The sequence below is a fragment of the Ictalurus furcatus genome, chromosome 1 (genome assembly GCF_023375685.1).
Source record: "Ictalurus furcatus strain D&B chromosome 1, Billie_1.0, whole genome shotgun sequence".
NCBI classification, from domain to species: Eukaryota; Metazoa; Chordata; class Actinopteri; order Siluriformes; family Ictaluridae; genus Ictalurus; species Ictalurus furcatus.
In genome coordinates, this window is record NC_071255.1 from 3,976,059 (window position 1) to 4,003,462 (window position 27,404).

At 44.4% G+C, this 27,404-nt stretch overlaps 1 protein-coding gene across 2 annotated transcripts; it reads left to right on the forward strand.

Moving 5' to 3' along the window:
* The first annotated feature begins 322 nt into the window (after positions 1-322).
* Positions 323-26,954, forward strand: rab11fip3 (RAB11 family interacting protein 3 (class II)). Of its 2 annotated transcripts, XM_053620615.1 has the most exons (13): positions 323-951; positions 9,169-9,262; positions 11,581-11,654; positions 15,575-15,744; positions 17,757-17,975; positions 21,416-21,451; positions 21,576-21,663; positions 21,804-22,048; positions 22,292-22,373; positions 22,491-22,628; positions 22,719-22,874; positions 25,245-25,385; positions 25,505-26,954. In XM_053620615.1, exons 1-13 carry the CDS (start codon positions 709-711, stop codon positions 25,616-25,618), a joined length of 1,800 nt encoding a protein of 599 aa, XP_053476590.1. In that variant the 5' UTR covers positions 323-708; the 3' UTR covers positions 25,619-26,954. The 2 variants fall into 2 exon arrangements, with proteins under 2 accessions (XP_053476590.1, XP_053476599.1); XM_053620624.1 differs by lacking the exons at positions 323-951; positions 9,169-9,262; positions 11,581-11,654 and adding an exon at positions 14,893-15,140.
* The last annotated feature ends 450 nt before the right edge of the window (positions 26,955-27,404 follow it).

A 27,404-nucleotide genomic window follows, 5' to 3' on the forward strand; every position in this document is an offset into this window, starting at 1 on the left:
ACAATCAACATGCCCAACATGGACACATCAGACACGCTTGCTGCTTTGGATACGCACTTCCTTTTGCACGTTCAGGAGGTGGAGTCTGTTCACACATCAGTGAATGGTACAACTCAACACTGCCAGGATCCGAATGGCTGTACAGCCGAGATTAACCAGCAACCAAACACACAGGATGAGTCGGAGAGCTTCGGCTTTGGTGCCCATAACTGTACACCTGAAAAATTTGTAACGCCAAAGGACGTTCACGCAACATCTGGTGATCTTCAGGACACGCACAGATTGACTGAGTCATCTGACGGCAGTGTGAACACACACACACCAGACTTTACACCTGTCTCCAAGGAAAACACATTTTTATGTGCACTGTTACCTGCCCAAGGAAGCATAAAAGCTGAAGAAGGCATTGACCGTGAACCGGTTGATGTAACCTACACCCCTGAGAGTGTTACTGGCCCTTTAGACTCCACCCTCCTCTCAGGTGCAGATAGTCCACTCAGCCAAGTGGGCGTGGGCATAGGGCAGGAAAGGGGAGCGGCTACATCAAGACTCGGTCAGTCAGCTGATGTGAAGTTAGACGGGGAAACTGATCTACCTGAATATCTTAGACAAGCAGACCTGTCTCAGGTAGCAGAGCCGAAACTAAACTCGCTCAGAGATGAGTCTCCCAGCGGAGTTTGTCCGCTAGAAGAAACATGCCCGCTTCTGATGGAGGACAGCGTTGTCGTTCCTGATGGTCCAGACAATGCCGAAATGGCTCTGGAGTTGTGTGTGAGCTCGGATATGATCCAGGATGGGAGTTCAGGTGCCGGCGCGCTTCCAGCAGCCAATCCTCAGGATGACGAACACTCGGCACTGCGGGCGGTTTTCCAAGCTCTTGACCAGGACGGAGACGGATTCGTCCGCATCGAGGAGTTTATGGAGTTCGCCACGGCGTACGGAGTGGAACAGGTGATGTCAGTCGTCTTGTTTATTTATAAACGTTTACACACGTGAGCTTTGGCGATTTTTTTTATTGTATTTTATTTTTTTACCAGTATTATTGTCTACCACAGTATGCTTTGTACTGTTTGGTTTAATCGGTGTCTGTATATTTACATAAGCTGAAAGGGCTTGCGAGTTAACAGATTAGGAAAGAAGGCTGCAAAGGTAAATGTGTGGTTGTCTTAAACAAACACAGAGTGAAGAGGTTTGAACAAAATGTTTCTCACACCCACACGTACTATCTGATGTTTTAAGATTTATGCTAATGTCACACAGGGAGAGTACTGTTTTGGTTAACTGATTTTCCAGCCCTCTTCATGGGTGATTTCCATACAGAGAGGTTCGTGGGGGGGGTTTCTCCGGTCACAATATACCCAAGTGAAACTTGAGCTCAGCGATACCCAAGAAGATCTAATGTATTATTCACACCCTTAAAGAATCAAATTGTGGGTTCTTTCCCTGGTTCTCTCTCTCTCTCTCTCTCTCTCTCTCTCTCTCTCTCTCTCTCACACACACACACACAAGTTGAAGTGTATTTAGTTTCACTGTTCCTTGACCTCATTTGTTAATTGTTACTTATACACCATGATAATTAGTTGCTTGGATTATTATGGTTTGTTAGCCTTGAGCATCTCAGTGCTGCTTTGCTTCCTTTCCCCAGGAGCCCTTTGGTGCTTGTTAGATGGATATAATAATCACGACAAGTGCTGTCTTGGATTACATAACTGTACGTGTACATCTGGACATTTTTATCATTTAAAACATTTTCCCATGCATGCTTTAAGCAAAATGAACAGACCGACACAAACACTGCAGCTGTTCCTGGGGAATCAGTTCTTTCCACGGCGGGTATATCGGTGTCATCTGGTGAATAGAATTACAGGATCGTTTTCTGTAAGACGGATTCGAGGGACGCCGACTTCAGACTTTCGGTCCTTTTGATTGGGTTAGGCGTTATCTTGAAAGTCCAAATGCTACCCTTACATCCTTCCTTCCTTTCTAGGAAGTGTCCTCCAGGTTGAAACGTTAGCCTCTGTAATACTGGTATCTAGACAGGTTTCTCGAAGGTGTTTCGATAAATTGTACAACAAAGTGGTTTTTTTTTTGGTTGCAAATGTTTCATTTCACACAGTGCAGCCCTGGCTCATGAATTATTTATCAAACAGCCCATGAGCTCAAACGAGGGGTAATAGAGCAAGAAAAGCTATTAGAACTGAAAACCAACGGGAGACATAGACTACATTTACATGGACAGCAGTAATCTAATTATTGACCTTATTCTGAATAAGACGATATTGTGATTAAGGTGTTTACATGAGCACTTTTAGAATGCTCTTTCCATGTTCCTGTTTTAAATGTTCTAGAACATAGTTCAATTAACGGCACACGTCATTACGTCCCCACGCCACGCCATCCGACATTCCCTCCAGAATTTCACGTATCGACATACAGATTGTCTTCGTTATGGTACCGTATACAGTTTTGGGTGTTTGAATTTTATGAAAGCTTCAAGTGCAGTTAATTATTTGTCATGCTATACATGCTAATAGATGACTGCTTGAAGCCGTGTTCTCTTGTTTGCCGTAAAACGGATGAGCACTGCCGTGTGTGTACGTGTCCTGTAGCAGAATGCGGTGAAAACTCCCACACGACGTTAATAGTGTGATTAAGTTGTGTACATGTCTGTAACACACTTCGATAATGCGACTAAAACAGGAATACTCCACACGTCTTAATTCCATTTGTGTTTACTTCGAGTATGACTTTAGTCTGATTATGGTCATCAATAATCGCTGTTTACATGCTAGTTTCTTAATCAGTATCGTCTTAATCGGGTTAATATCGGATTATTGTTGTCCATGTAAACATACTGATAGTTGTTGTGCTTCACTTTGGAAGTCCAATAAATTGCCGTCCACGGGTGGACGAATCATGAATCTAGTAAAGCATTGTCATGCTGGAACAGCTTTGAGCCCCTGAAGGGATTTTGTAACGCTACAGCATACAAAGACATCCTGTACAGTTGTCTGCGTCCAACTTTGTGGCAGCATTTCAGAGAAGAACCAAACGTGGGAGTGATGGTCAGATGTCCACATACGTCGAATGCTGTCTTTGACTTGCTGTGTAAGGACAGAAGACCACATCTCACAGCCGAAACCTTGGCCAACAACTTGCTGACTTTTTGACAAGGGCGCAAAGACGATGATCGTAGTGTTTGTTCGTTTCGACCACATTTTAAGCCTTGTCAATTAGGTTTCTGGCAAAACCAGAACACGAGACTGGGCAGCACACTGATTTTACCTGCCTAGCTAATAAATATATCATCCCGTTGGTGCATGTTTAAGTTTTTATGGCTAGTTTTTGTTAACATGGCACAATTTCTCCCCCCACAACCTGAAAACCACAGATACCACACTGACGATTCAGCTCAGTGACCACGTTAATCATCAAACCCTTCACGAGCTCATCAGCTGCTGCTTTGTTTTGTTTTACTGCTTTGCGTTTACTGCATCTAAACTGCTGTTTCCTCAGAACTGCATGTTTGTGTGTGTTCTCCTGGTTATATTTAACCGGAGCGTGTCCGCCCCCTTCTCTGTGTGCTGTCCAGCGTTTGTGTTTTGTGGATTGGTGAGAGGATTTGGTACAGGAAGTCGGGCTGTTTTGTCAACTGAAAAATGCTGAGGTGAACAGAGAAGAGATTAGATTGGCAGGACGAGCGTGGCCGAGAGTGAATGGAGAGCTTGAGCGAGGTTTGGAAGCGTTGTTCTTCATTGTTTTTTTGGTTTTCAGCGTAACCTCAGTTTGGCCTCCGGAGCCGTCTTGTTTCGTAGGGTTTACCAAAATAGCAGGGCTAAATAACAGGTCCATCTAAAGCTCAAGAACACATTAAGTAACTTCAGACGTCGATGTGAAAGCGGTGGCTCAGTGGTTACGACTTTGAACTGCAGAGCAGAAGCCGAGTTCAAGTCTCAGGGTCACCAAGCTGCCAGATTGGGGTCCTTGAGGAGGAACCTTAACTACTCAGTCGTGTCCTGCCTAAATTATAAGTCACGGTCATCCACAAAATATAACTACATTTTTAGTTCCAATACAACAAAAACCTTCCAGTACTAAAATGCCTGACATTCTTCTTCAAAGTACGCTGCTAGAGATTTCAGCTTAAATAGGCCTAGTATCAAATGAAGAAACCAATCAGATGTTCTTCAGTCAATCACATATCAGTTAGATATTAGATTTGTTGCTTCTTTAGCTGCAAGACTAGAGAGGATTATAGCTACCAGTTCAAGTTCAACACTGTTAGTTATTAATGTGGATTAATGTCATATTGTCAAAGGACCAACTTGAAGTCGACACCCACCAATTGCGTCAACATCAGGCTCAGGTTGGAGGCGTGGCTTAAAGAAAGTTTGACGACGAAGAAATGTAAATTAGGTGGAAAGGTAAATTAGAAGCAGCGTACTACGACTTTTTCTAGCTATATTCTAGCCTCATAGTGCCATCGAGGCAAACCTCAGAAACCAGACATGTTTTGGTTGACAACTAGAATGTTGCAGTGATTTTCAGATGAAGGTTTGGATCCCAGGGGACTCGGGGCATGAGGCGGGGGACACCCTGGACGGGGTGCCAACCCATCACAGGGCACAATCGCACACACATTCACACACGATGGAGAATTTGGAAATACAGCCCCCAATGCATGTCTTTAGACTACCCAGAGGAAACCCCCAAAGCACGTGGAGAACGCACGAACTCCGCACACACAGGGCGGAGACGGCAGCCGAACCCCCAACCATTCTTAAACGTTTCAGATTCAGAATTTACCCTATCAAATTATTCGAACGTGACGATAATTTATGTGGAATATTGTGCTACCTCACACACACATTGTGCTTATGTGTGCAAAAGGATGTCTGATGACGTAAATTTTTATTTATTTATTTTTTTGTTGTTTGCGTGTGTCGAATTCGCTGATGCTGTTGTCCTGCACTAGTGCGGTTGTAAAGAGCGTATGACTGCAGGCTGATCGGTTTTAACATTAACACTCCTGGACACATTAACAGTAACACGTTAAACAGTGTGAGGTCTCTCTTCTGTTCTGCACCGAGCGCCCTTCAGCCGCAGTGGATCTCCTGTTGATCGCTAGAAACGTTGTGAGGCAGTTTCGTGTGTGAGCGAATGTGACCGACATTCTACCAAGTCTGGAAATTTTCTCTTATTTCTGAGGAAATTGCTTCCTGTGAATGACTTCCTGGCAGGTTAATCCTGTAAACATGAAATGCTAGAAAAAAAAAAAGGATGGTGCTGCGGTTGTGGCTCCTTCATATGGACGGTAATGCCTTCTGGAGAAAGAGACTCTTCAGGGTGGTCTTCCCTTCTCCGATTACAGCCACGCCCCGAAGCCCGGTTTAGGGCTCTGATCGGACAGTAATTGGACAGTACTGATTTCATATCAGTGTGACACGACCGCAGGCAATAGTGAAAGTGAATCGTGGAATCATGTTTACTTCTGACACAGCCAGAGGTGAAGCGTTTCATTCAGACGAGACGAAAGCGTTGCTTTTCTGTGTGGAACATTTTCATTCATCGCTAATGAAAAGTGGTACATTTTGCGCATTGTATTTCACGTCATCTCAAGATCCCCGCAACGTTTCTGCTTCCTTGATGTAGTTGTTGCGCGTTGTTGCAAAACAAACTGACTAAGCAGCTAGGTTTAGATCTTCACCGAACCACCACCGTCCTTTCAGATTCGCATTGAACCGGGAACCGTCCGATTTTTGTTCCAGAAATGACCACCGCTTTAACCTGGGACATGAGCTTATATGGCCAAAAAGTATCTGGATACTTGGCTAGTGGGTCTTCTCCAAACTGTTGTCACAAAATTGGAGGAAAAAAACCCCAAATTGCACAAAACAAGCTCTGTGATGACATGGCTTACCAAGGTTGGAGTGTAAGAACTCAGGTGGCCTGCACAGAGCCCTGAAATCAACCCCAGTGAACACCTTAATGAAATGGAACGCCGATTTTGCGCCAGGCCTCCTTACCGGACAGCAATACCCGATCTCAGTAATGCTCTTGTGGCTGAATTGGCAGAAATTCCCATAGCCACGCTCCAAAATCTGCCAAAAAGCCTTCCCAGAAGAGTGGGGTTGTTTTGGGGGAACAACCCAGAATGGGAAATGCTCATGGTTTTGGAATGGGATGTTCAATACTGAGGTGTCCACATACCTTTTGGCCATATCGCATACTTCCTCCAACAACTGCTAATGCTACATCACAGACGCCCACGATTGGCTAGCATCGCTCTGATGAACAGCGTCGAGAGTAACGTCATCCTTCACACCCTGACTGCGTGGCCAGTTTTGTTCTCTTGAACTCCCAGACAGAGACGGCTGCGACATAGTCGGGATTCGGGGACACGCTTTTCTCTTGCACCATTCTGGCAGAACCGGGAGATTTTACTTGTGTTGATTTATCCGCTATATTTTGTTCGACGCGTACACCACGTTCTCGGGGTCTGCTGGTAAATTTGCTTATAAATGATGCGTCCTACACTCTTTCATTCATGGCACAAATAATCATCAGTTCTTTCATTTCTCAACCTCAACAATATCCAGGCATTTGTTGTTGATGATGTTGTTTTTTGTTTTGTTTTTACTCTAACAGGTGAATGAGTATAAACAGACGGTTTTTGCACCATCACTTAAACAGTAAAACGCTAATCAGTCCGTTTCCTCTCATTTCCATTTGTTCCATATGCAAATCCCGACCAGGAAGTCACTTCAACAGGAAGTACAGGATGGAAAGTGTGAGATCGCAAACGCTGCAGTTTGACGGACGAGTTTTTAACAAATTGCTGACAAATTAAAACAACATGTAGTTTATGACACCGCGAATAATTAGCTGATTGGTTTTTTGGGTATTGTTTAGGATATCGAGAAATCCATACAGAAACACATTCTGTACGTTCCAGCGTTTAGGACGTTTCTCTTTCCATTACTCACACACTCGGCTAAGAATCGATTAAATGGAACACTCTCTCCGTTTCATTGTCTTGTTCTTTCTGTAGCTGCGGTCTGTGCTGTTAAATCTCTCCGACCGACTAACAGGAAACCCGTACACAGAGTCCCCCCGACTCATCACACCAGCTTGCACTCTTTCCTCTCGCTTCTTAAATGTCACACCTAAGAAATGTCTTTTCGGGTTTCTGCATCTCACTTTGCATGGCCAGGAGGAAGAGAGCGTGGAAACCGAGTCGTTTGTGTGTGCGCGTATAAGCGTGTGAAAGGGGGTCCTCGCTTTATATCGTAGGAATATTTGGCAGTTTTTGGTTTTGTGCCAAGAGGTCCCCACAAGAAAAGCTGCTTTTTATTTATTTATTTTTTATTCAAAAAGTACGAGCCAAAACCTTTCCTTTTGTTTGCTGAAGTTAAGGTTAGATTTAGCCTGAGTCACGTTTAGGTGTAGCATGAATTCGCTGCATTAATAAGGTCCTCACAAGGATGATATGACAGGTACGTGTGTGAGAATAGAGTTGTGAAATATTGAAACTTCGATACAGGTCAAGTAATGTTGGTAGAGTAGGAGCTGATTAAACGATTTCAGCCAGAGGTACGCGAACGAGAACAGTCACCATGAATAGTATCGGACATTGTTTGGAAAACGTTTCAACGAATCATTTGGGAGAGAAAAGAACCAACTGAGCCGAGTCACGGGAAAGAACCGGAATCGCTTTTTCCGGAGCGTTTAGCTGCGTTCATGCCGTGTCGTAATTACCGCAGCTACGACTTGTAAAAAAGCATTCAGAACTGGTAAGTACGGCTTGTAAACCGGGAATTTTCTGAGAGCTCCGACGAGTACCACCTGACTGCTGCAACTTCATGCAGTATTTCCGTGTAATAATCCATATAATTGTCCATCATTAAAGTCTTAATAACGCAAGATTGATCTGAAAACTAATGAACGACATACGATACAGTTTAATAGCGACTCCTGAACATCGCAGCTGACGGCACAAATTGATCGCCTATGCACTTTTTACGTAGCGTGGTAAAATATTTGTGTTTCGAAATCGGTGAATCGGTGTTGAACACGCGAAACAACGCAGTCAGGCGAAGCAGGTGGCGTTTTCAGATCTAACGATATAACTGTGATATGATGTTCACGCTCGGATGACAGCAGCTTGGCCTCCCGAGTCCAAATCATATTAAATAAACCATCAAAATCCTGAGTCCTGAGTGTAGTGTGTGTGTGTGTGTGTGTGTGTGTGTTTTCTAACAGCGTTCCCTTGCTGTATCATTAAACTCCATATACTTCCGTCTCTGGAGACGTAGTCTGAACTTTTCCATCACACACACGCCATTGCTGCGGTGTTTGAGGCTCCGCTGTCCTGAATTCTGTGCTCTTTTGCGTGTGTGTTTGTGTGTGTGTGTGTGTGGGGATGGCTCTGACTCTGAAACCCCACTCCGTCTCCCTGGAAACCTGATCTCTTGTTGCTAGGCTACAGGCTAACCTAACTGATTGTATCTGCTCAATGCAGAACGGCTTGAGTTAAGTGTGTGTGTGTGTGTGTGTGTTAGCACAACTTTATAAGAATATGTGAGTAGGCATGATACATGTATGTTCATGTATGTGTGCTAAGCTGTGCATGTTATGTCACATGAACCTGTGTGTGTGTTGGAGGAGGACAGGGTGTATTTTGCAGATGTCATGCACACAAAATTGTCATTATGGCTTTCATTATAAACACACACACACACACACACACACACCATAATGAAATCTACAGGAGGAGACTTAACGGATCTCGGCTGCTTATATTTATACCCGAGCGCTGTTGTGCTGCTGTTCTGATTGCTCCGAAAGTGTTGATTAATCTTCTATAATGTGTTACTGTTTCTATAGTAACAGGATATACATTTGTTCCTAGAAGAAAGAATTCAAATGACGAATAAAAAGAGAGCATGTTTTATTACAGCAGGAAAAAAAACAAAACTGCACACTTCCTGTGTTTACTGCTCATACATGCTTTAGTTCTGCAATGCATTTTGCTCTGTGTGTGTGTGTGTGTGTGTGTGTGGGACAGAGTGCATTCATGTGTATGATGGTTTTTATAATGTCGTTGATTGCTAGTCTGTTAAGAGAAAGCATGATGTGTTATAAACATGTTTTGTGTGTGTGTTTCAGGTGAAGGACTTGACACGCTTCCTCGACCCGAGCGGCCTGGGAGTCATCAGCTTCGAGGATTTCCACAGAGGCATCACGGCCATCAGCAACGGAGGTACACACACGCGTATGCACATACGTGCATGCACACACACACAAAAGCAAACAACAGACATAACCAGACAGACAGACAGGTATATTGACAGACAGATAGGCAGTAGATAGGTAAGTCGACAGACAGACAGAAGGATATATAGATAGACAGACAGAAGGATAGACAGACAGAAAGATACATACACAGACAGACGGACAGAAGGATACGTAGATAGACAGACAGACAGACAGACAGAAGGATATATAGACAGACAGACAGAAGGATATATAGATAGACAGTAGGATATATAGACTGACAGAAGGATATATAGACTGACAGACAGAAGGATATATAGACAGACAGAAGGATATATAGATAGACAGTCAGAAGGATACATAGATAGACAGGCAGACAGAAGAATATATAGATAGACAGTCAGGCAGACAGAAGGATATATAGACAGGCAGACAGAAGAATATATGGATAGACAGTCAGGCAGACAGAAGGATATATAGACAGGCAGACAGAAGAATATATGGATAGACAGTCAGGCAGACAGAAGGATATATAGACTGACAGAAGGATATATAGACAGACAGTCAGAAGGATACATAGACAGGCAGACAGAAGAATATATAGATGGACAGTCAGGCAGACAGAAGGATATATAGACAGACAGACAGAAGGATATGTAGACAGACAGAAGGATATATAGATAGGCAGGCAGACAGACAGACAGAAGGATATATAGATAGACAGGCAGACAGACAGACAGAAGGATATATAGATAGGCAGACAGACCTACAGGTAGGTCGACAGACATAGCCATACAGACAGACAGAAGGATATATATAGACAGACAGAAGGATATATGGATAGACAGACAGGCAGACAGACCTACAGGTAGGTAGGAGAGTAGGTAGATAGACATAGCCAGACAGACAAACAGACAGATAGAAGGATATATAGACAGACAGACAGACAGAGAGGTAGATAGATGTGGGTAGATATAGTCATATAGATATATAGAGGGCTTTCTAGGTGTGATAGAGAGTCGGACGAACAGATAACTAGAGAGACAGACAGGTAGGGAGGTAGACATACAGGACGCATATAGATTGGTGTGGAAGTATGTGAATGGTCAGACAGTTAGTAACCCAAATAAAGAGTCAGACAGCTAAACACAGACAAAGACAGAGAGACACACAGGTAGATAGACAGAGAGACACACAGGTAGATAGACAGAGAGACACACAGACACACAGGTAGATAGACAGCCAGGCAGATACACTCCCAGGGTGATGGTTAGTTAGACAGATGAATAGATAAAATCGTGAATAAATAGGCAGACAGACAGACAGGCAGACAGACAGACGTGCTAACTGTAAAATGCTAAAAGTTTTAGGCTTCATAGGACAGTAATTAGCCTGTGTGCAAGCGAAACACTTCCGTTTATATTTAAATTTCATTTACATGGGAATTCGTATTATTTATTGTTTTTTTTTTTAGCAGAAAGTTTCCGCAGAGAGGAGCATGTTTCACCCGGTTTCATCACAGCCCTATTTTCTTACTTAATGTCAGTAGAGCTGAGACTGCAGCTACGTCCAACAGCATACACCAGCGTGCTTAAACACATCATCAGACCAGATATTGTGTCGCTTATCATTTCAAACTCGAGCTGAACTCACTGGGTGCTTTTTTAATCAACCCGTGTGTGTGTGTGTGTGTGTGTGTGTGTGTGTGAGAAAGACACAGTTCTCAGTCACGGTGATGAGTTCTCCTCTCCTCCACTGTTCTGCGTGTCCATGACTCAGACAGAATGATTAACAAACGGTGTGTGTTGTTTACTGTCAGAATTACTCAGTCTGTGATCTGCTGTCTCTGAGAGCACGCAGTTTCAACCGTACTGACCAACGGCATTAATGGGATCGCTGTCTCGTCACACATTAAATTAAAACCAAACGAAAAAAAATTTAATTCAGCTTTATTTTGCGTTTCATCAATTAATTAATTAATCAGGGTTATCTGATTATCAGGGTTCTAGAAAAGCCACAACAAACGAAGAAGCCAACAGTTCGGTGACCAAGTCGCAAGCTTGAGTCGCGGTTATTGCACGCGACGGACACGCAACCAAATATTTACTTCAAGTCTGTTCCAATACTTTTGCTCACCTAAAACACGTCTAGATGTAAATATCAGGATCTCAAACCCAAATGTCTTCAGTGTATAGCAAAAAACCCCCAAAGAATCGTCGTTCCAATACTTTCGGAGACGACTGTACTGTATAGAAAGGGGACACTCTCTCTCTTTCTCACTCTCTCTCCATCCTTTTTTCTCAGGGTCTGACCCAGATCTATACAAGCTACAGCTCACTACAGCGGATGCCAACGGAGCAGGCGAGGAATATGATGAGGTAAGCCACACACACACACACACACACTGACTGTGGTTTCACTCCTTCCGTGATCTGTCCTCAATACCACTCTTTCCTCATCCCTCCCTCTTTCTCTCTCTATTTATTCTGGACAGGCACATCTGTTATTATGCTCGTTGCTTAGCGTATCTGACATTCCTGCATATTTTGTGTTGCCTTTTGTTTTTTTTTTAAATCTCTGGCCATTTATTCTTCAGCTCGTCTGAGAAACCTGATCAAAGGAAAGCCCAGTCTTTAAAAAAAAAAAAAACAAAAAAAAAACCTAACCCTTCATTAAGTAGGAAAGCGAGGAAAGACGTAGCCATTGCGTCAGTCTAGTTTAATGATGGAGGTGTGGTGTTTGTACCTCCAAAAACCTTCACCTGACATCGAAACCTCATTCGTTTGTGCAGTTACAGTGTTGTATCAGCGCCACCTGCTGGGGAGGTGTCTTACATTCAGGTGTGAGTCGGTTAAGAAGGATGTCAGCTGTTACGTACGCTAGGGCTGCACGATTATGGCCAAAATGATCATCACGATTATTTTGATCAATATTGAGATCACGATTATTTATCACTGATTATTCATTGATTTTAGGGACGACGTATTTTTATTGCTCTTCCACACTTAAATAAACAGACCGCTGCTTTCACCTCCATGTCGTGCTACATTCCTGCTAATGTACAAATCTTTGCATCAAATTAGACTGATCCGTAAAGTGCATCATCTCGTAGAAGCAAATTATAAATAAAATTGTACCCGAAATATAGGATGAGTAAAAATAAAAATACCATCAACCAAATGAAAATATCCATAAAATATAACAATATGCAACCAAGTGAAAACAATTCAGGCGTATGCAGAAAAGGCAGTAACAGTGTTTACAGGAGGAGAGACGCAGACAGATCACCCAATAGAGCGGTGACGCAGGGACGACGTCATTTTGTACCCGAACCCGGAAGTTAGCATCACAGCGGTTCCCTCCACAAAAACCCAATAGGATTTTCACATAAACTCTTGGATTATTGCCAAAAAAAAATCTCTGTGATCAGCAAAAGTCTACAACACTAACACGTCCTGTCCATCGAGATCATTTTCACAAATGAACACAACTTTTATGAAGTTTGAAACCTAAATACAATCTCCAGAAATAAACATCTAACCGTACGCTGTAAACGATCTACACCACGGTCGCTCGACTTCAACGTCACCATCACCACGCGTCCAAATTTTCCCATAATACGGATTGACTCTGAGGATGAATCTTCATCCACGTTTTTTTTTTTTTTTTTCTACACGTTTTTTGGGGGGGAATTGTGCACAGCACACCTGAACCAGTTTATCTCCAAAGGTTTTTTTTTTACTGGTCGGCGTGTCGACGTTTAATGTCCCCGACAACGTCCGTAGTCCCGTTTAGCAACTTGTTAGCAACCGCATTTTTTAATACACATAAAAGCTTTAAAAAAAAAAAAAGCTCGTTCCCGGGTTTTGGCGTTACAAAATGACGTCGTCCTTGCGCCGCTCTATGGTGAATGGCTGTAAGTGTAGGAAGCGCTTGATTTGACACGCAGCGGCGCACGAACTTTAAACGTCAATACCGCAGTCCATCGTGGGCGGTCAAAATCATAATCGAGATCGATATTCGAATAATCGCGCAGCCCTAACGTACGCCTATAAATAACTGTGAACATCTCCCACTCCGAAGGTGGCGACGGAAACGGACGGGACAGTATCTCTCGGCGGCTAATAAAAGCAGACGCCATTCATTCGTCGCGTTTCTGCCAGTTCCGGAAGCCTCCGTGCTAGAAATCACATCCGCGGTCCCGTGTTATTTCACTCCACGCTTGGCGGACACGCAAAATCGCTTAACCGCCCACCACGTTAGACCGCGCTCACCTGCTCGTTTTATATCGTTTCTCGGTTTATACGACACTCTACCCGAAGCCAAAGCAAAAAAAAAAAAAACACACACTTTGCCAGCCGCGAAAGCTTTCAAAACAAACCTCGCTGCTCGAATACGGCTCAGGTCTTCATAATATTTAGACAAAGTGAAAATCGTCTACATCGCTAATTAAAAGTGTGCTTCATGCCCTCCGTTTAGTGCTCATAGCACGATATTTAAAAAAAAAAAAGAAGAAGAAAAAAAGAAATGTTAAATAATAGGTCTTGCTAGATCACTTATTTTTTACGCTGCTGAATAGTGAAGTTAAGTTGTTAAATGAAACTACTGTTAGATGTTTATTTCACACAAGCCTTCTGAATCTTCTCGTTCTTACAACATCCAATTAGTCGATTATTATTATCATAATTTTTCTGGGGTTTTAAAAGGCGGTACTCTAGACGCTTTCCGGGGACATCTCAGACGCTCCTACTCGAGAAGAACCTCGGAATTAAAAAAAAAAACGACCTGAGCTTGCGCGGAACCCGACTCTGAACACGGGGAACTTTTTCCCAGTGGACTTCCGACCAGCTCCGAACAACGTCTCGACGGCAGCAGAGGCCATCGTGTAGCCATGACGACCGCCGCTAAAACAACCGTAAGACTGTCTCGACCAAAGATGAGGAAAAATTGCACGTCTCGTCTCATCGAGTACAACCGTAGGCAAACATTTTTCCACGGTTGTTCAAGCGTAAACGGTTCGGTATGGAGCGGTACGAAACTCCCCGCGGAGCTGTATCGGAACCGAAAGATCCGTTAATGACGTTTCGTCCGTATCGAGCGTCAGAAAGCGTTAGCACCGAGGTCCTGTTTTTGTACTAGCATGTGGGTATTTACGAGCATGGACATGAATACAGCGAAAGGATGTTTTTCCGAATTCTTCTCTCTCTCTCTCTCTCTCTCTCTCCATTTTCTCTGAATGGATGCGTTGTTTCTCTGTTTACTTTCAAAACACGCAAGGTGGCTGGGTGGAGTTGGGGTCTTCCAGCAGAGAAACACTCCTGTGGGTATCCAGGAAAAATGTTCTCCCTCAACTACGTACACTGTGTATAAACACACACACACACACACACACACACACACACACACCTGTTTCGTGTTGTTTAACAGGAGCTGTGCTGTTCACTTCAGATTAGATCAGTGAGCGGTGTTTTCGTTTTTAACTTTTGGCCTCGAATTCGCTCCTAGAGACAAGTTAGTTTGGATTGTTGAAAAGTTTTCTGTGAACACACACACACACACACACACACACAACCTGTGTGGCTCCGCCCACGACCGCTTGCTATGCCCTTCGGACTTCCCAGGCTACGCTTCACTTTTCCAAGGGTTTACACTTCAATCTCGATCTCTCTCTCTCTCTCTCTCTCCGTTTCTCGCTCGCTCTCGGTTTCCCTGGCCCCTTCGTCGGCTTCCTCCTGAAATCCCTAAACGAGTGTAGAATCGGCTTTTAGGACTTTTTTATTTTTTTCTCCAAGAACATGGTATTGGGCATGGCCTCCTGCTCTCTGGGAGTTTCTCCTCCTGGAGGTTCACCGGTATTCATGCAGGTATGGAAACGCTTGCTCTTTGGGCTGTATAAAGAAAGTTGTTTTGTTTTGTTTGTTTGTTTGTTTAGATAGAAAGCCTATCTACTCTGAACATGTAGCTCGACTTACCTGTTACAGGTCCGTTACAGGTTTTTGGATACCCGTCAACTGTTTAAAATGGAGCCTTGTATATTTTCGCGACGTTGTCGGATTCTCGCACCCGACTGGATTCCGTTTCTATAACAGCAGCTCCGAGAGCTCTTTTTATCGATTTATTTTTTTGCTACTCGGCTGAGTTTAACCCGCAGCCGTTCCCTTCGTTACAGAGCGTTTGTTCGCTGCAAACATGGACACTTTAAAAATAAATAAATAAATAAAAACCATGCCGGAGAACTGTGTTCTTTCATGCCTGTTCTCATCAGTTCATTTAAACTGTAACGTGTGTGTGTGTGTAGCAGGCGGAGGTGTCGGACAGCGCGTACCTGGGCTCGGAGAGCGCGTACAGCGAGTGCGAGACGTTTACAGACGAGGACACGGGAGCCCTCGTTCACCCGGAGCTGCACGAGGACGTCGAGACGGACAGCGGCATCGGAAACACTCTCGCCGAGAGCGAGGAGCGCAACAGGTGAAGAGAGACAAACTGCACACACACGCACGCACACACTTACTGAAATTACTGTATGTCACCTAAATATTTTGATCTGAGGTCATCTGTAGAGTGGTGCTGAAAACAAAAACATTCTATACAACCTTGTGTGTGTGTGTGTGTGTGTGTGTGTGTGTGTGCTGAGTCTGTGTTCTGTCTTTAGCTTGACAGTAATTCCAAGCTGACCGAGGTGTTTGTGTTTCCTCTGTCTGATTGTGTGAGTAGGTGGGTAAGACTGTGTGTGTGTGTGTGTGTGTGTGTGTGTGTGTGTGTGTGTGTGTGTGTTCTCAGTTGATATAGCTGACAGCAGTGCATCTTGATTTTCCTGCCTCTCAATAGCAGGAAGTGTGGAGGCTGCACTTTTCCTCGTCCTGCTCCCTATAGTCCATCCATCACTCTATCTCTCTCTCTCGCTCTCTCTACTCTAACTCTGAGTTGTTATTGTGTGTGGGTGTGTGTGTGTGTGTGAGAAGGTCAGGTCCTCAACTTTCCCAAAACTTGAAACACTTCCAGAAATTTCAGTTTTGAATTCTCACACAATGACTTCATTCAGAAATGTGTTTACGCTTCAGTCTTGTCTCTCTCTCTCGCTCTCTCACACACTCTCTCTCTCTCTCTCTCTCTGCCTGTTTCTGCCTGTCTGTCTCTCTCTCTCTCTGCCTGTCTGTCTCTCTCGCTCTCTCACACACTCTCTCTCTCTCTCTCTCTCTCTCTGCCTGTTTCTGCCTGTCTGTCTCTCTGTCTCTCTGCCTGTCTGTCTCTCTCGCTCTCTCACACACTCTCTGCCTGTTTCTGCCTGTCTGTCTCTCTCTCTCTCTCTGCCTGTCTGTCTCTCTCGCTCTCTCACACACTCTCTCTCTCTCTCTCTCTCTCTGCCTGTTTCTGCCTGTCTGTCTCTCTCTCTCTCTGCCTGTCTGTCTCTCTCTCTCTCTCTCTGCCTGTCTGTCTCTCTCGCTCTCTGCCTGTCTGTCTCTCTCTCTCTCTCTGCCTGTCTGTCTCTCTCTCTCGCTCTCTGCCTGTCTCTGCCTGTCTGTCTCTCTCTCTCTGCCTGTCTGTGTCTCTCTCTCTGCCTGTCTGTCTCTCTCTCTCTCTCTCTGCCTGTCTCTGCCTGTCTGTCTCTCTCTCTCTGCCTGTCTGTGTCTCTCTCTCACTCTCTGCCTGTCTGTGTCTCTCTCTCGCTCTCTGCCTGTCTGTCTCTCTCTCTCTCTTTCTCTCTCTCTCTCTGCCTGTCTGTCTCTCTCTCTCGCTGTCTGCCTGTCTGTCTGTCTCTCTCTGCCTGTCTGTCTCTCTCTCTCTCTCTCTCTCTCTGCCTGTCTCTGCCTGTCTGTCTCTCTCTCTCTCTCTCTCTGCCTGTCTGTCTGTCTCTCTCTCTCTCTCTCTCTCTCTGCCTGTCTCTGCCTGTCTGTCTCTCTCTCTCGCTCTCTGCCTGTCTGTCTGTCTCTCTCTGCCTGTCTGTCTCTCTCTCTCTCTCTCTCTCTCTCTGCCTGTCTGTCTGTCTCTCTCTCTCTCTCTCTCTGCCTGTCTCTGCCTGTCTGTCTCTCTCTCTCTCTGCCTGTCTGTGTCTCTCTCTCGCTCTCTGCCTGTCTGTCTCTCTCTCTTGCTCTCTCTCTCTGCATCTTCATCTTTCGCTCTGTATCTCTATACCCCCCCTTTCTCTTTGACCCTGTCTCTGTCGTTCTGACTCAGAGGCGCCTCCATACCGGGCCGGATCCACGTCTTTAGTACGTTTTTACTCACCTGCGCAGAACTCCGTTACCTAACGCCCGGACTTTACGCCTACAGCTACACGGCGTACGACTAAAGTTCACGTTGTGTTAATATATTAACTAAAACTGTAAAAGAAAAACGAGTCACGCCTTAAATCAGTCACGTGGATCACGCGTTTGTTTCGGTGTGCGTTTAAAGAAGAGGAATTTGCACTGAGATAATCCTGTTCAATAGCAAAGCTTTTTTAAAAATTATTATATATTTTTTTAAAATTTCTGTGCCAGGTTCTCCCTCGGTTCGGACTTGCACGGCCACGCCCTGGTGGCGGTGATCGGCGGGGAGGAGGAGCACTTCGAGGACTTCGGGGAGAGCAACTCCGCCTCCGATCTTTTGCTGGCCAATCAGGAGGAGGGGAGGGCAGCCCCCGAAGGAGAGGGAGACCCAGAGCCACACCCACATGCTGGCAGCCCAGCGCACCGGCCACCGATGCTGCTGACGCCCAGGTACACAAACACACACACACGCACACAAACGTAATAAACACATTAACAAATACTACAGGACAAATACACAATGTAAGAGGTTTATAGTTTTAAGGTTTGTTCAGTGATGTCATAACACCATAAAAGGTGTGTGTGTGTGCGCGCGTGCACACACACTACTGTAGCTGCAGTCCTTCTTCCTTGATTCTCCTCTGATGTGAAGTTTCTTCACCTCTTTTTCTTTCCTCTCGCTCGCTCACTCACTCGCTCGCCCGAATGTGCCCCCCTCCCTCCTCCTCCTCCTCCTCCTCCTCCACCACTCCTCCCCTTATTATATTCTCACATTCTTCCTTTATCTTTTCTTCTTATATTCTCTCCTCCTCCTCTGCTCCTCTGCTTCTCCTGCTCAGCTCTGAGCCGTTCCCCTCCAGCTTCCGGAATTTCCTGCAGTCGGAATCTCTGGAGTTTTTCTGCACTCACTGTCACAAACAGATCAGCCGTCTCGAGGATCTCTCCACGCGCCTGCATTTACTAGAAATGAATAGGTAACACACACATACACACACTCCCTGCTGTGTGTATCCTCCATCTGTGTGTGTGTGTGCGTGCATTTGTGTGTGTGTGTGTGTGTGTGTGTGTGTGTGGGCAGTTGACTCACAAGCCTGTCCGAACACACACACTCCTACTCTCTGCCTGCTCGTTGGAGTGTGTTAGTGTGCTGTGGTGTGGTGTGGTATCTTAAAGGTCAGAGTTCAGGTTGTAGGGTGAGTGTGTAAAGGTGAGTATTATTTAAAGTGTGTGAGGTGCCACATAAGCATGCAGTAGTGTCTAGAAGTTCACTACCAAGGCTTTTAAATGGTAACACCGTACACTTTTATCTCAAATTCCATACTTCCTGTTCCGGTGCACTACTTCCTGTTAGATAGTGAAATATAGTAGATGTAATAATTTCCCATACACTGAAGTGATCCCACAGTCGTCTCTCGAGCTGTCGCGATCTTTCCCCCGCCCCAATAAAACATCTTTTGGCCAATCAGAATCCAGACGACGGCATCGTCGTCTTTTCCGCGGACGACTTTTCTCCCGTTAACGTCAGCCGAAGCCGATCTCCTGGAGACGCAGGTCCATCAGCGCTTTATGGTAATGGAGTCAGTAAGGGACCGTCTAAAACGTGCATGACCTGGGCAACTGTGTAAAACGCTACCAAGATTATCGTCGTCTGCTTCTCAGGATAACGAACGTATTGCAGCGTTCGCAGCTACACAATGTAGATACAGTATTCGTTCATTTTTTAAACATGATTATTAACGATGTGCATTTTTACTACACATATAAACGTATCATGTTGTATACAAAACCCAGGGTTAGTCTTAGCAGCTTCGGAAAATGCCGCTTTTAATTGCTGAGATTTTTATCCTGTAAACGAACTGAAATGAAACTCCAACAGTAAATTATACTCCGTTCTTCTTATCAAAAATTTGAAAATATTCAATGTTTTTTTTTTTTGTTGTTGTTCTTGTTTAAAAAAGAAAAATACTTAAACTTCAATAACTTATTGTTCGTAGGAGTTAGACATGCTAGACTCCACGTTAGACTCCATGTTAGACATCGGAGTTAGACATGCAGATGTCCTCTGATGCAGCTTATCATCGCTATCAACTTCAGCAAATCTCCGTTTGTAATTATTTTTTATCATTTTAAAATAAAAATCTCTTCTTTTTTTTTTTGTGATGCTTTTTTATTTTGCAAAAGAGAAAAATATTTTACATGTAATAACTTTTTGACTGTAGGAGTGTGAAACCAAGCGCACGATGATGGCATTTATTATCGATCGGGACGACAGCAAATAAATTTTTAAAAACTCTGTTTTTATATAAATCTTTTGTTAATCTTCTGTGGGGCAGAGGACGTCTCTGATATTTTCCGAACAGCAAGAGTGCTGGAGTCTTTGCTTTAAACCGAAAACACTGGCGGATGCAGGCGGGATCAACTTTTGTTTATTTGTTTGTTTATTTTTTTTAAAAAATGTATTTATTTATTTTTTACTTGATGCAAACATCATCTTTCCCCTTTATTGTCTTGTCAGAGTGCACCAGAATGCTTCGTTACATGTTAAAATCCCGAAAAATTTCTTCTGGTGGAGGACGGCCCCCAGACCTCAACCCCCCCCCCCCCCCCGCCACCGGGATTTAATTTGGCAACACGTCGCTTTTTTCACCTATTGTGAGTTCGCAATCAATTTAGAAAAGAAAAACGAAACCCTCAGACACTGCTGTAGATAGTGTATCCTCCATTCGAGGTCTCCCAGCCATCGAGCCGTAAAGGTAGCCCTTGGTGGCTGACGGAAACGAGCCGCCACGAGTGCGCGCTGCCAGTTCCAGTCACAGGGCCGTGTGAGGAAAGCGCTATCTGCCCTCTTCCACATACGTGAGCTCACGGACGCCCAAAATCAGAGCGTCTGAGAGCAGTGTCAGCGCACGGCTGATTTTTGGATGGGGATGTCTACATCCAATGTGGATGTCGACGTCCGGATTTGCGTAGGCGTGATCCATATCATATCTGTTGTGCCACTCAGGAGCCATACATCGGTGATTTAAAAAAAATAAAATAAAAAATTCAGCCCCCTCCACTCATTCTGCTCTACAGAACAGAGGGGAAAAAAGAAAAAGTGTGGGGTTTCATTTCACGATTATTGGCGGATAAAAAATAGCCAAACTTCCCTTGGTAGGAGGATCCGCTAACTTTTTATTTATATTTTTTAAAACTTTTTTAACTATGGTATTACGCACTTAATAAATAATTAAATCACAGATTCATATTTGGTTATGAACCTTTTTTTTTTTCTCCCCTAACTATTCTATTAGGCATTGCGGTGTGTCAGTGCTGAATTTTAATCATTTTTTTTTGTAACAGGTTTTGATTGGTCAGACCGTACTGACCGTAATCATCAGACTAAATGACTTTATTTATTTATTTATTTATTTATTTATTTTTATTTTATGGTTCGCTGCTGGAAAAACTAACTCTGAAAAAAAAAACCCCAATAGAATAGAAAAAGGCTGAAATGAAAAACGCAATGTCAGAGTGGAAAGTCGAGAAAGTTCGAGAAGTAAACACGGCGTCCGAGGAGAGCGGCGCTGAGGTTAAAAAAACATCATCCGTATAACACAAGCTCTTGCTATCTTTGAGTTGGTTATCACTCGTGTAGAGTATTTCCTGTTATTTGTGCTGTTATTAGACTTTTCACGAGTTCTGTCAGCCTTGATAAAGAGCTGACCAGTCAAAACGACCCTCTCCTCCTCCTCCTCCTCCTCCTCCTTGTCCCCCCTGTAGTCACGGGTTGAGGATGACGGGATGATCCTCAGTGTTTTCCTCTATCCGTTTCTCTTCCTGACATCCTTTTCCTGTTGTCCCTCTCTCTCCCTCTCTCTCGTGTCCGCCCTCCTCTGTCCCGCTCTCAGCTCCAGCAAGAGACTGTCCAGTAAAAAGGCAGCAAGGTGAGAAGCTTCTTGGTGCAGGCGGTTCTCAAATAAATAAATAAATAAATAAATAAATAGTGTCGACGTGTAACTTACTTCGAGGTCGCGCATCGTGATTTGGTTTTCGCACTTGCGTTTTCAGGCACTTGTTACAGTCGAGCGGTCTAGATCGTATGAGCGACCTGAGCCGCGACATCCTGGACCTCGCCGACAGCGACATCGCTGACAAGGTCTGATCTTCTGTTCATACAAAACAGTCATATTACTCGTCATGAAGAAGAAGAAGAAGAGATGACAAGAGACCCAAATCATTCCTAATAATATAACAGCCTTTGTGGTGTGTGTGTGTGTGTGTGTGTTGGGGGGACAGGTGCTGCTTTTGGAACGGCGCGTGTCCGAGCTGGAGAAGGACTCGGCGGCGAGCGAGGAGCAGCACGCCCGTCTGCGGCAGGAGAACCTGACACTGGTGCACCGTGCCAATGCCTTGGAGGAGCAGCTCAAGGAGCAAGAGGTCCGTGCCGACGAGTCCCTGAACACGCTCGGCCGCAAACACCGGGACGCTCTGAGCAAACTGCAGCGCGAGAGAGAGCTGGAGATCGAGAACCTGCAGGCCAGGTGAAAGATTTGGGGTGTGTGTGTGTGTGTGTGTGTGTGTGTGTGTGTGTGTGTGTGTGAGAGAGAGAGAGAGAGAGAGAGAGAGAGAGAGAGAGAGGAATACAGACTTTTTCAATGAAGCTTAATCCGTTATGTATTGTGTTACCCTCTGCTGCCACCTTGTGGTTGAAAATAATTTCACATGTAAACAAACTGAAACATTTCTACATTGTGTGTGTGTGTGTGTGCTGTTTTTGCATGCAGGCTGCATCAGTTGGATGAAGAGAACAGTGAGTTAAGGTCATGCGTGCCCTGTCTGAGAGCTAACATCGAAAGATTGGAGGAGGTCTAGAAAACACACAACGCACACACACACACATGCATGCATCATTATTATTCCAGAATTATAAATAAAACATATGCACGTTTTTTGTCTTTTTTGTTGTAATTTTTGTCTCTGCAGGAGAAGAGAAAGCTCCAGGACGAGGTGGACGATATGACCGACAGGCTGAACGAAGAAACGGAGTCCCGCAGGAAGACGGCTGACAAGCTGAGCCATGAACGCCACACCAGCCAGAAAGAAAAAGAGACCACGCAGGAGGTGGGGGGAGGGTTAAAGGTCACGTCACATGACCTCCGGACTCTCTCTATATCTGTATCTCGCGTTCTCTCTCTCTCTCTGTGTCTGTAGCTGATTGAGGACTTGAGGAAGCAGTTGGAAATGCTGCAGCTGTTTAAACTGGAGACGGAGGCCCGGCGAGGCCGCTCGCCTGCCGCCGGACTGCAGGAGTACAACACGCACATGAGAGAGAACGAGCTGGAGCAGGAAATCCGACGACTCAAGCAGGTAAAGGACTGTTCACTCTGAGCAAGCATACTGAGGTACATTAAAGTGGCAATAAGCAAATATTGAGCATGGTGTTCAAAGATGACACTTTAAAAAAAAAAAAAAAAACCGTTGCGTAAATCCGACTGTCGAATTACCGCGTAGCACATAACACAGCGTTATATTTTACATTCCGTATCTCTGAAGTGATATCTGAGCCTTTCTTTGCTACGAGCTGGACCGAAGAGATGCGTGCAGAGACACCCCGGGCACTACAGCTTTTCGTGGTCTCAATCTTAGTCTAAACCAGGGGTGTCCAATCTTATCCGGAAAGGGCCGGTGTGGGTGCAGGTTTTCACTCATTCAAACCAAGCAGGAGACACACCTGATTCCACCTGTTTAATCAGTTGATCTTGGCTTTCAATAGACTCAGGTGTGGCGTCTGCTCGGATGGAATGAAAACCTGCACCCACACCGGCCCTTTCCGGATAAGATTGGACACCGCTGGTCTAAACATAAGTTGGATACAGTTGGCTTTTGGACTCAGATGTACGTGCAAGCAGCATACCCAAGGCCAGTTAAGGAAAACAAAAGACAAAACACCTTGACAGAAACATACTCAAGGACAGAAACCCAAAAGCTTCACGAGACCACGAGTAAGCAACAGTCTCATTGAACTGATTGAATTCAGTTAGACTATTCATGAAAAATCCCGAACGCACCGGCCAACCAACCTCCAAATAGCGAATGAAGGTTAAGTGTCTGTCGTTTTCTTGTGTTAACCTCCTCTGTTTTGTCTAAATGCAGCTCCACATTTGATATGTGCGACGTTAAGCTGGGTTCTTTAAACATTAATGGTGCCAGAGAGGATGTGAAGAGAGCTTCCTTTTTCAGTTTGGATAAGGTTAAGAAATCAAATGTCTTATTTATTTATTTATTTGACAAGAAACGTATAGCACAGCTGAGAATGACACTGCATGGAAGAAGGAATGGGATGGGGAAGTCTTTCTCCGTCATAAGAGTAGTAACAGTGGTGGAGTCGGTATCTTGTTTTCTAGAGGGTCGCGTGTTAAAAATACAAGCCGTATTTGAAAAAGGTAAAATTTCAGAGTTTAATACACCCAGTTGGAATTTCCCATCCTTCCCTTGTACAAGTTTCAAATGCAAGAGTGCCTATTGGCTGTAGGTCTTTTTGGAGTGGTTATACAAAGACAAATAATTTCATACACAATTCTTACTTCATACACACAGTAGTGGGACTTAGGGAAGGGCAAGATAAAACAGCTATGCTTACAGTATGCTCTCGGTGTCGCAAGGGACAGGACGAGGTCTATGAAAGCTTTGGAGAGTGAAATAGTGACGCTGCAAGAGTCTGCGGAGATCCGGAAGTGTGCGGTTGCTTTTTATGAGAAGCTTTTCAAGAAAGAAAGACCAGAGGTGGTCTTCTATGAGGGCTTACCTGAGGGTTTCGAAGCGGCTAATGCAGAGCCGGATGCACAAACCTCTGCTGATGAGCTACGTTCTGCGTTGCAGAGCCTAGAGGGCGGCAAGACTCCATTTTAAAGATCGAAGGTTCAGAGAGGAGTCAGGCCAGGCTGTTCATTATCTGGCATGTTGTACTCCCTGGTCATAGAGCCTCTCATACACAGATTAAGACGAGCTCTTTGAGGTGTAAACCTTCCTGCATGCGAAGATATATACATCCTCGTAGAAAATATGAACGATTTCGGCGTAGTGTCCTCTGCTAAGATTAACAGGGGAAAAAGTGCTGCCGTAACAATCGGCGATGAGTTAAGCAAGAAAATCGTTTTCCTGTCAAGATACAGGCGGTGTTGGTGGACTTTTTCTGGGGCCCTCTGCATTGGGTCCCACAGAGTGTACGGTTTCTATCAGGGACTCCTTCATCTCGCCAGTAGGGGCGCTGCTTTCCGACTCCAGTGTTGGGCCCTTATCTGGAGACCCTTAGTCCAAACAATATTGACCCGAGGCTGGAAGTTGGGTCTTGCTGAGACTTTGTTTTTGATGAATCTGAGTGCTCATAAACTGTGCAATCTCCCAAAGTTGAGCAGAGCTTCGAGCCTCTATCATGGCTGGTGAAAGAGCCAGTAGGACTCGCTTCAACGTGGAGCGTATAGCAGGACCTTTCGTGATGCAGTTGTTCTGTTGGGATTGTTACGCTGGGACATGTGGTTGATCTCTGTGGACCTAATTTGCAGGTCTAGCCTCTCATGTGAGAGCTAGATCTACCAGGGTCGTGAATCAACTGCCCAACACTTGGAAGTGTGAACTCACAAAGACTGATCTCTCTTTGCTGAATGACTATTGTAACGGATTCTGTCAGCCAGTAGTTGATGATGCTTTTCCTCCATCTCTCTCGCTCTCTCTCCGCAGGATAACCGCAGTTTGAAGGAGCAGAACGACGAGTTGAACGGACAGATCATCAATCTCAGCATTCAGGGAGCCAAAAGCCTGTTCACCGAGTCTCTGTCCGAGTCGCTGGCAGCAGAGATCAACAACGTCTCCCGCGCAGAGGTGCGTGCCGACACGAACACCACACACTCCTTCGCCGACACACAGCGATCTGATCGCCAATGCATAGCATGTGACCACGTTCCCAAAAAATGTAAAATTGTGTGTGTTTTTGCGTGTAGCTAATGGAGGCCATCCAGAAGCAGGAGGAGATTAACTTCCGCCTGCAGGACTACATCGACCGCATCATCGTGGCCATCATGGAGTCCAACCCTTCTATACTGGAGGTCAAATAATAATCACCACGGCGACAGACCCCTGAATACACAACGGCACTGGAGCTGAGCGACAAACACGTTAAAAGAGGATATAGATTTCTTATCGCGTCATTTCAGGAAAGTGTGTGTGTGTGTGTGTGTGTTTATGTATAGTGAATATTGGTTCCTGTGACTTCCCTGTGGTTTGGGATTGAGGGACCCAGTCCCGTGTGTGTGTGTGTGTGTGTGTTTTTTTGTTTTTTTTGCTTGACTTCAAGTTTAGCTCCATGATCAAAACCATGTGAGGGACACTATGTGTCCTGAGAGGTAGTGTGTGTGTGTGTGTGTGTGTGTGTGTGTGTGTGTGTGTGTGTGTGTGTGTGTGTGTTCATCATAACTTATGAGTGTGATGATCTTTGATATTGTTAAGGTGATAATGAGGGGGGTGTGTGTGTGTGTGTGTGCGCGTGTGTATGATTTAGTTCAGTTTTTATTTTCCTCGTATCTATTTATTACGCTGAAGCAGAAGGCTGCAGGCTGAAACAGAAAACTCCGGAAGCTGAAGAAAGTGCCGCAGAGCGATCGTAAAGGGGCGTGGCTCCGAGCCCACGTGGGCTTTCCTGCTGAGTGAACAGAGACGTCCTGCGAGGGACGACGTCCTGTACGACGAAAAACTGTTCGTTTGTTTTGAATGACTGTAATTATATATATATATAAATATAAGTAAATGTAAATATATTAAAAAAAAAGATATATTTCCTCATGTGGGAGCTGAAGAAAACGGTTTACACTCGAAGACTTTGACGGATCCCTCGGCCGGAATGACGAGAGTTTATTTTCTGATTAAATTATTTTGAACTGATGGACCGCAAGGGAGAGAGAGAGAGAGAGAGAGAGAGGAGATGGACGTGAAAGACTTGAGAGACCCTGCTGAGACATGAGCACACACCCACACACACACACACACACCTCTCTCCGTCTTCGAACCCGAAATAATCCTCTGCAGACTGATTTCTCGTCTTGTTTCACTTATTATTAAGAGGTATTTTATAGATGGAAGGAAAGAGTGTAATCTTGTCTTCCACCGTCACATGCATTGTGTGTGTGTGTGTGTGTGTGTGTGTGTGTGTGAAGATTTCAGTAGCTCGACTGTGGGAGCTGATGTACAGTATTACGCTGAATGTAATACCGTATTTTCCGGACTATAAGACGCCCTCTAGTGGGTGCTGCAATTACTACAGCAAAAGGAAAAAAAAGTGCTAAAATTTGTGCACCCTAGTAATAAACCTGTTTATTAGGGGGTATACGGTAGACGTGCTACTCCAGGACTTTATTATATGACAGGAAAAATATACTAATAAAGCATAAAAAAGACCGGGATATATATATATATATATATATATATATATATATATATATATATATATATATATATATATATATATATATATATATATATATTCGTGTTTGTTTGTTTTCTTCAACCAAACAAAATCCGGAAAATACGGTCCAATGAAAGTGCTGAGATGTGTAATTTTTTGCTCATTTCACTTGTTTTTTTTTTTCTTTCTTTTTTTTCTTTCTCTCTACTATGCTTATTCCAACATTTCTGTCACATATAATGGCATCAAATGGTCCGTGTCCCGTGTTTCGGGTGTCTGTTCTGTGATATCCTGCTGTTTCTGCTTTATTTAACACTCCAAAACACTCTGGGGGGGAAAACAAAAAAGAGAAAGCATGATCTTATTTTCGGCGTTGTGCAATCTAGCCCTTCATTAGAAATGGTTTGACTTTCTTTTGCCTGTAAGAATCCTGGATGTTCTAA

Coding starts and splice junctions, on each gene's coding strand:
- rab11fip3 (XM_053620615.1), top strand. CDS start 709: ATGGAGGACAGCGTTGTCGTTCCTGATGGTCCAGACAATGCCGAAATG. Junction 21,452..21,575: donor TCCAGTAAAAAGGCAGCAAG/GTGAGAAGCTTC, acceptor TTGCGTTTTCAG/GCACTTGTTACAGTCGAGCG. Junction 25,386..25,504: donor ACAACGTCTCCCGCGCAGAG/GTGCGTGCCGAC, acceptor TTTTGCGTGTAG/CTAATGGAGGCCATCCAGAA.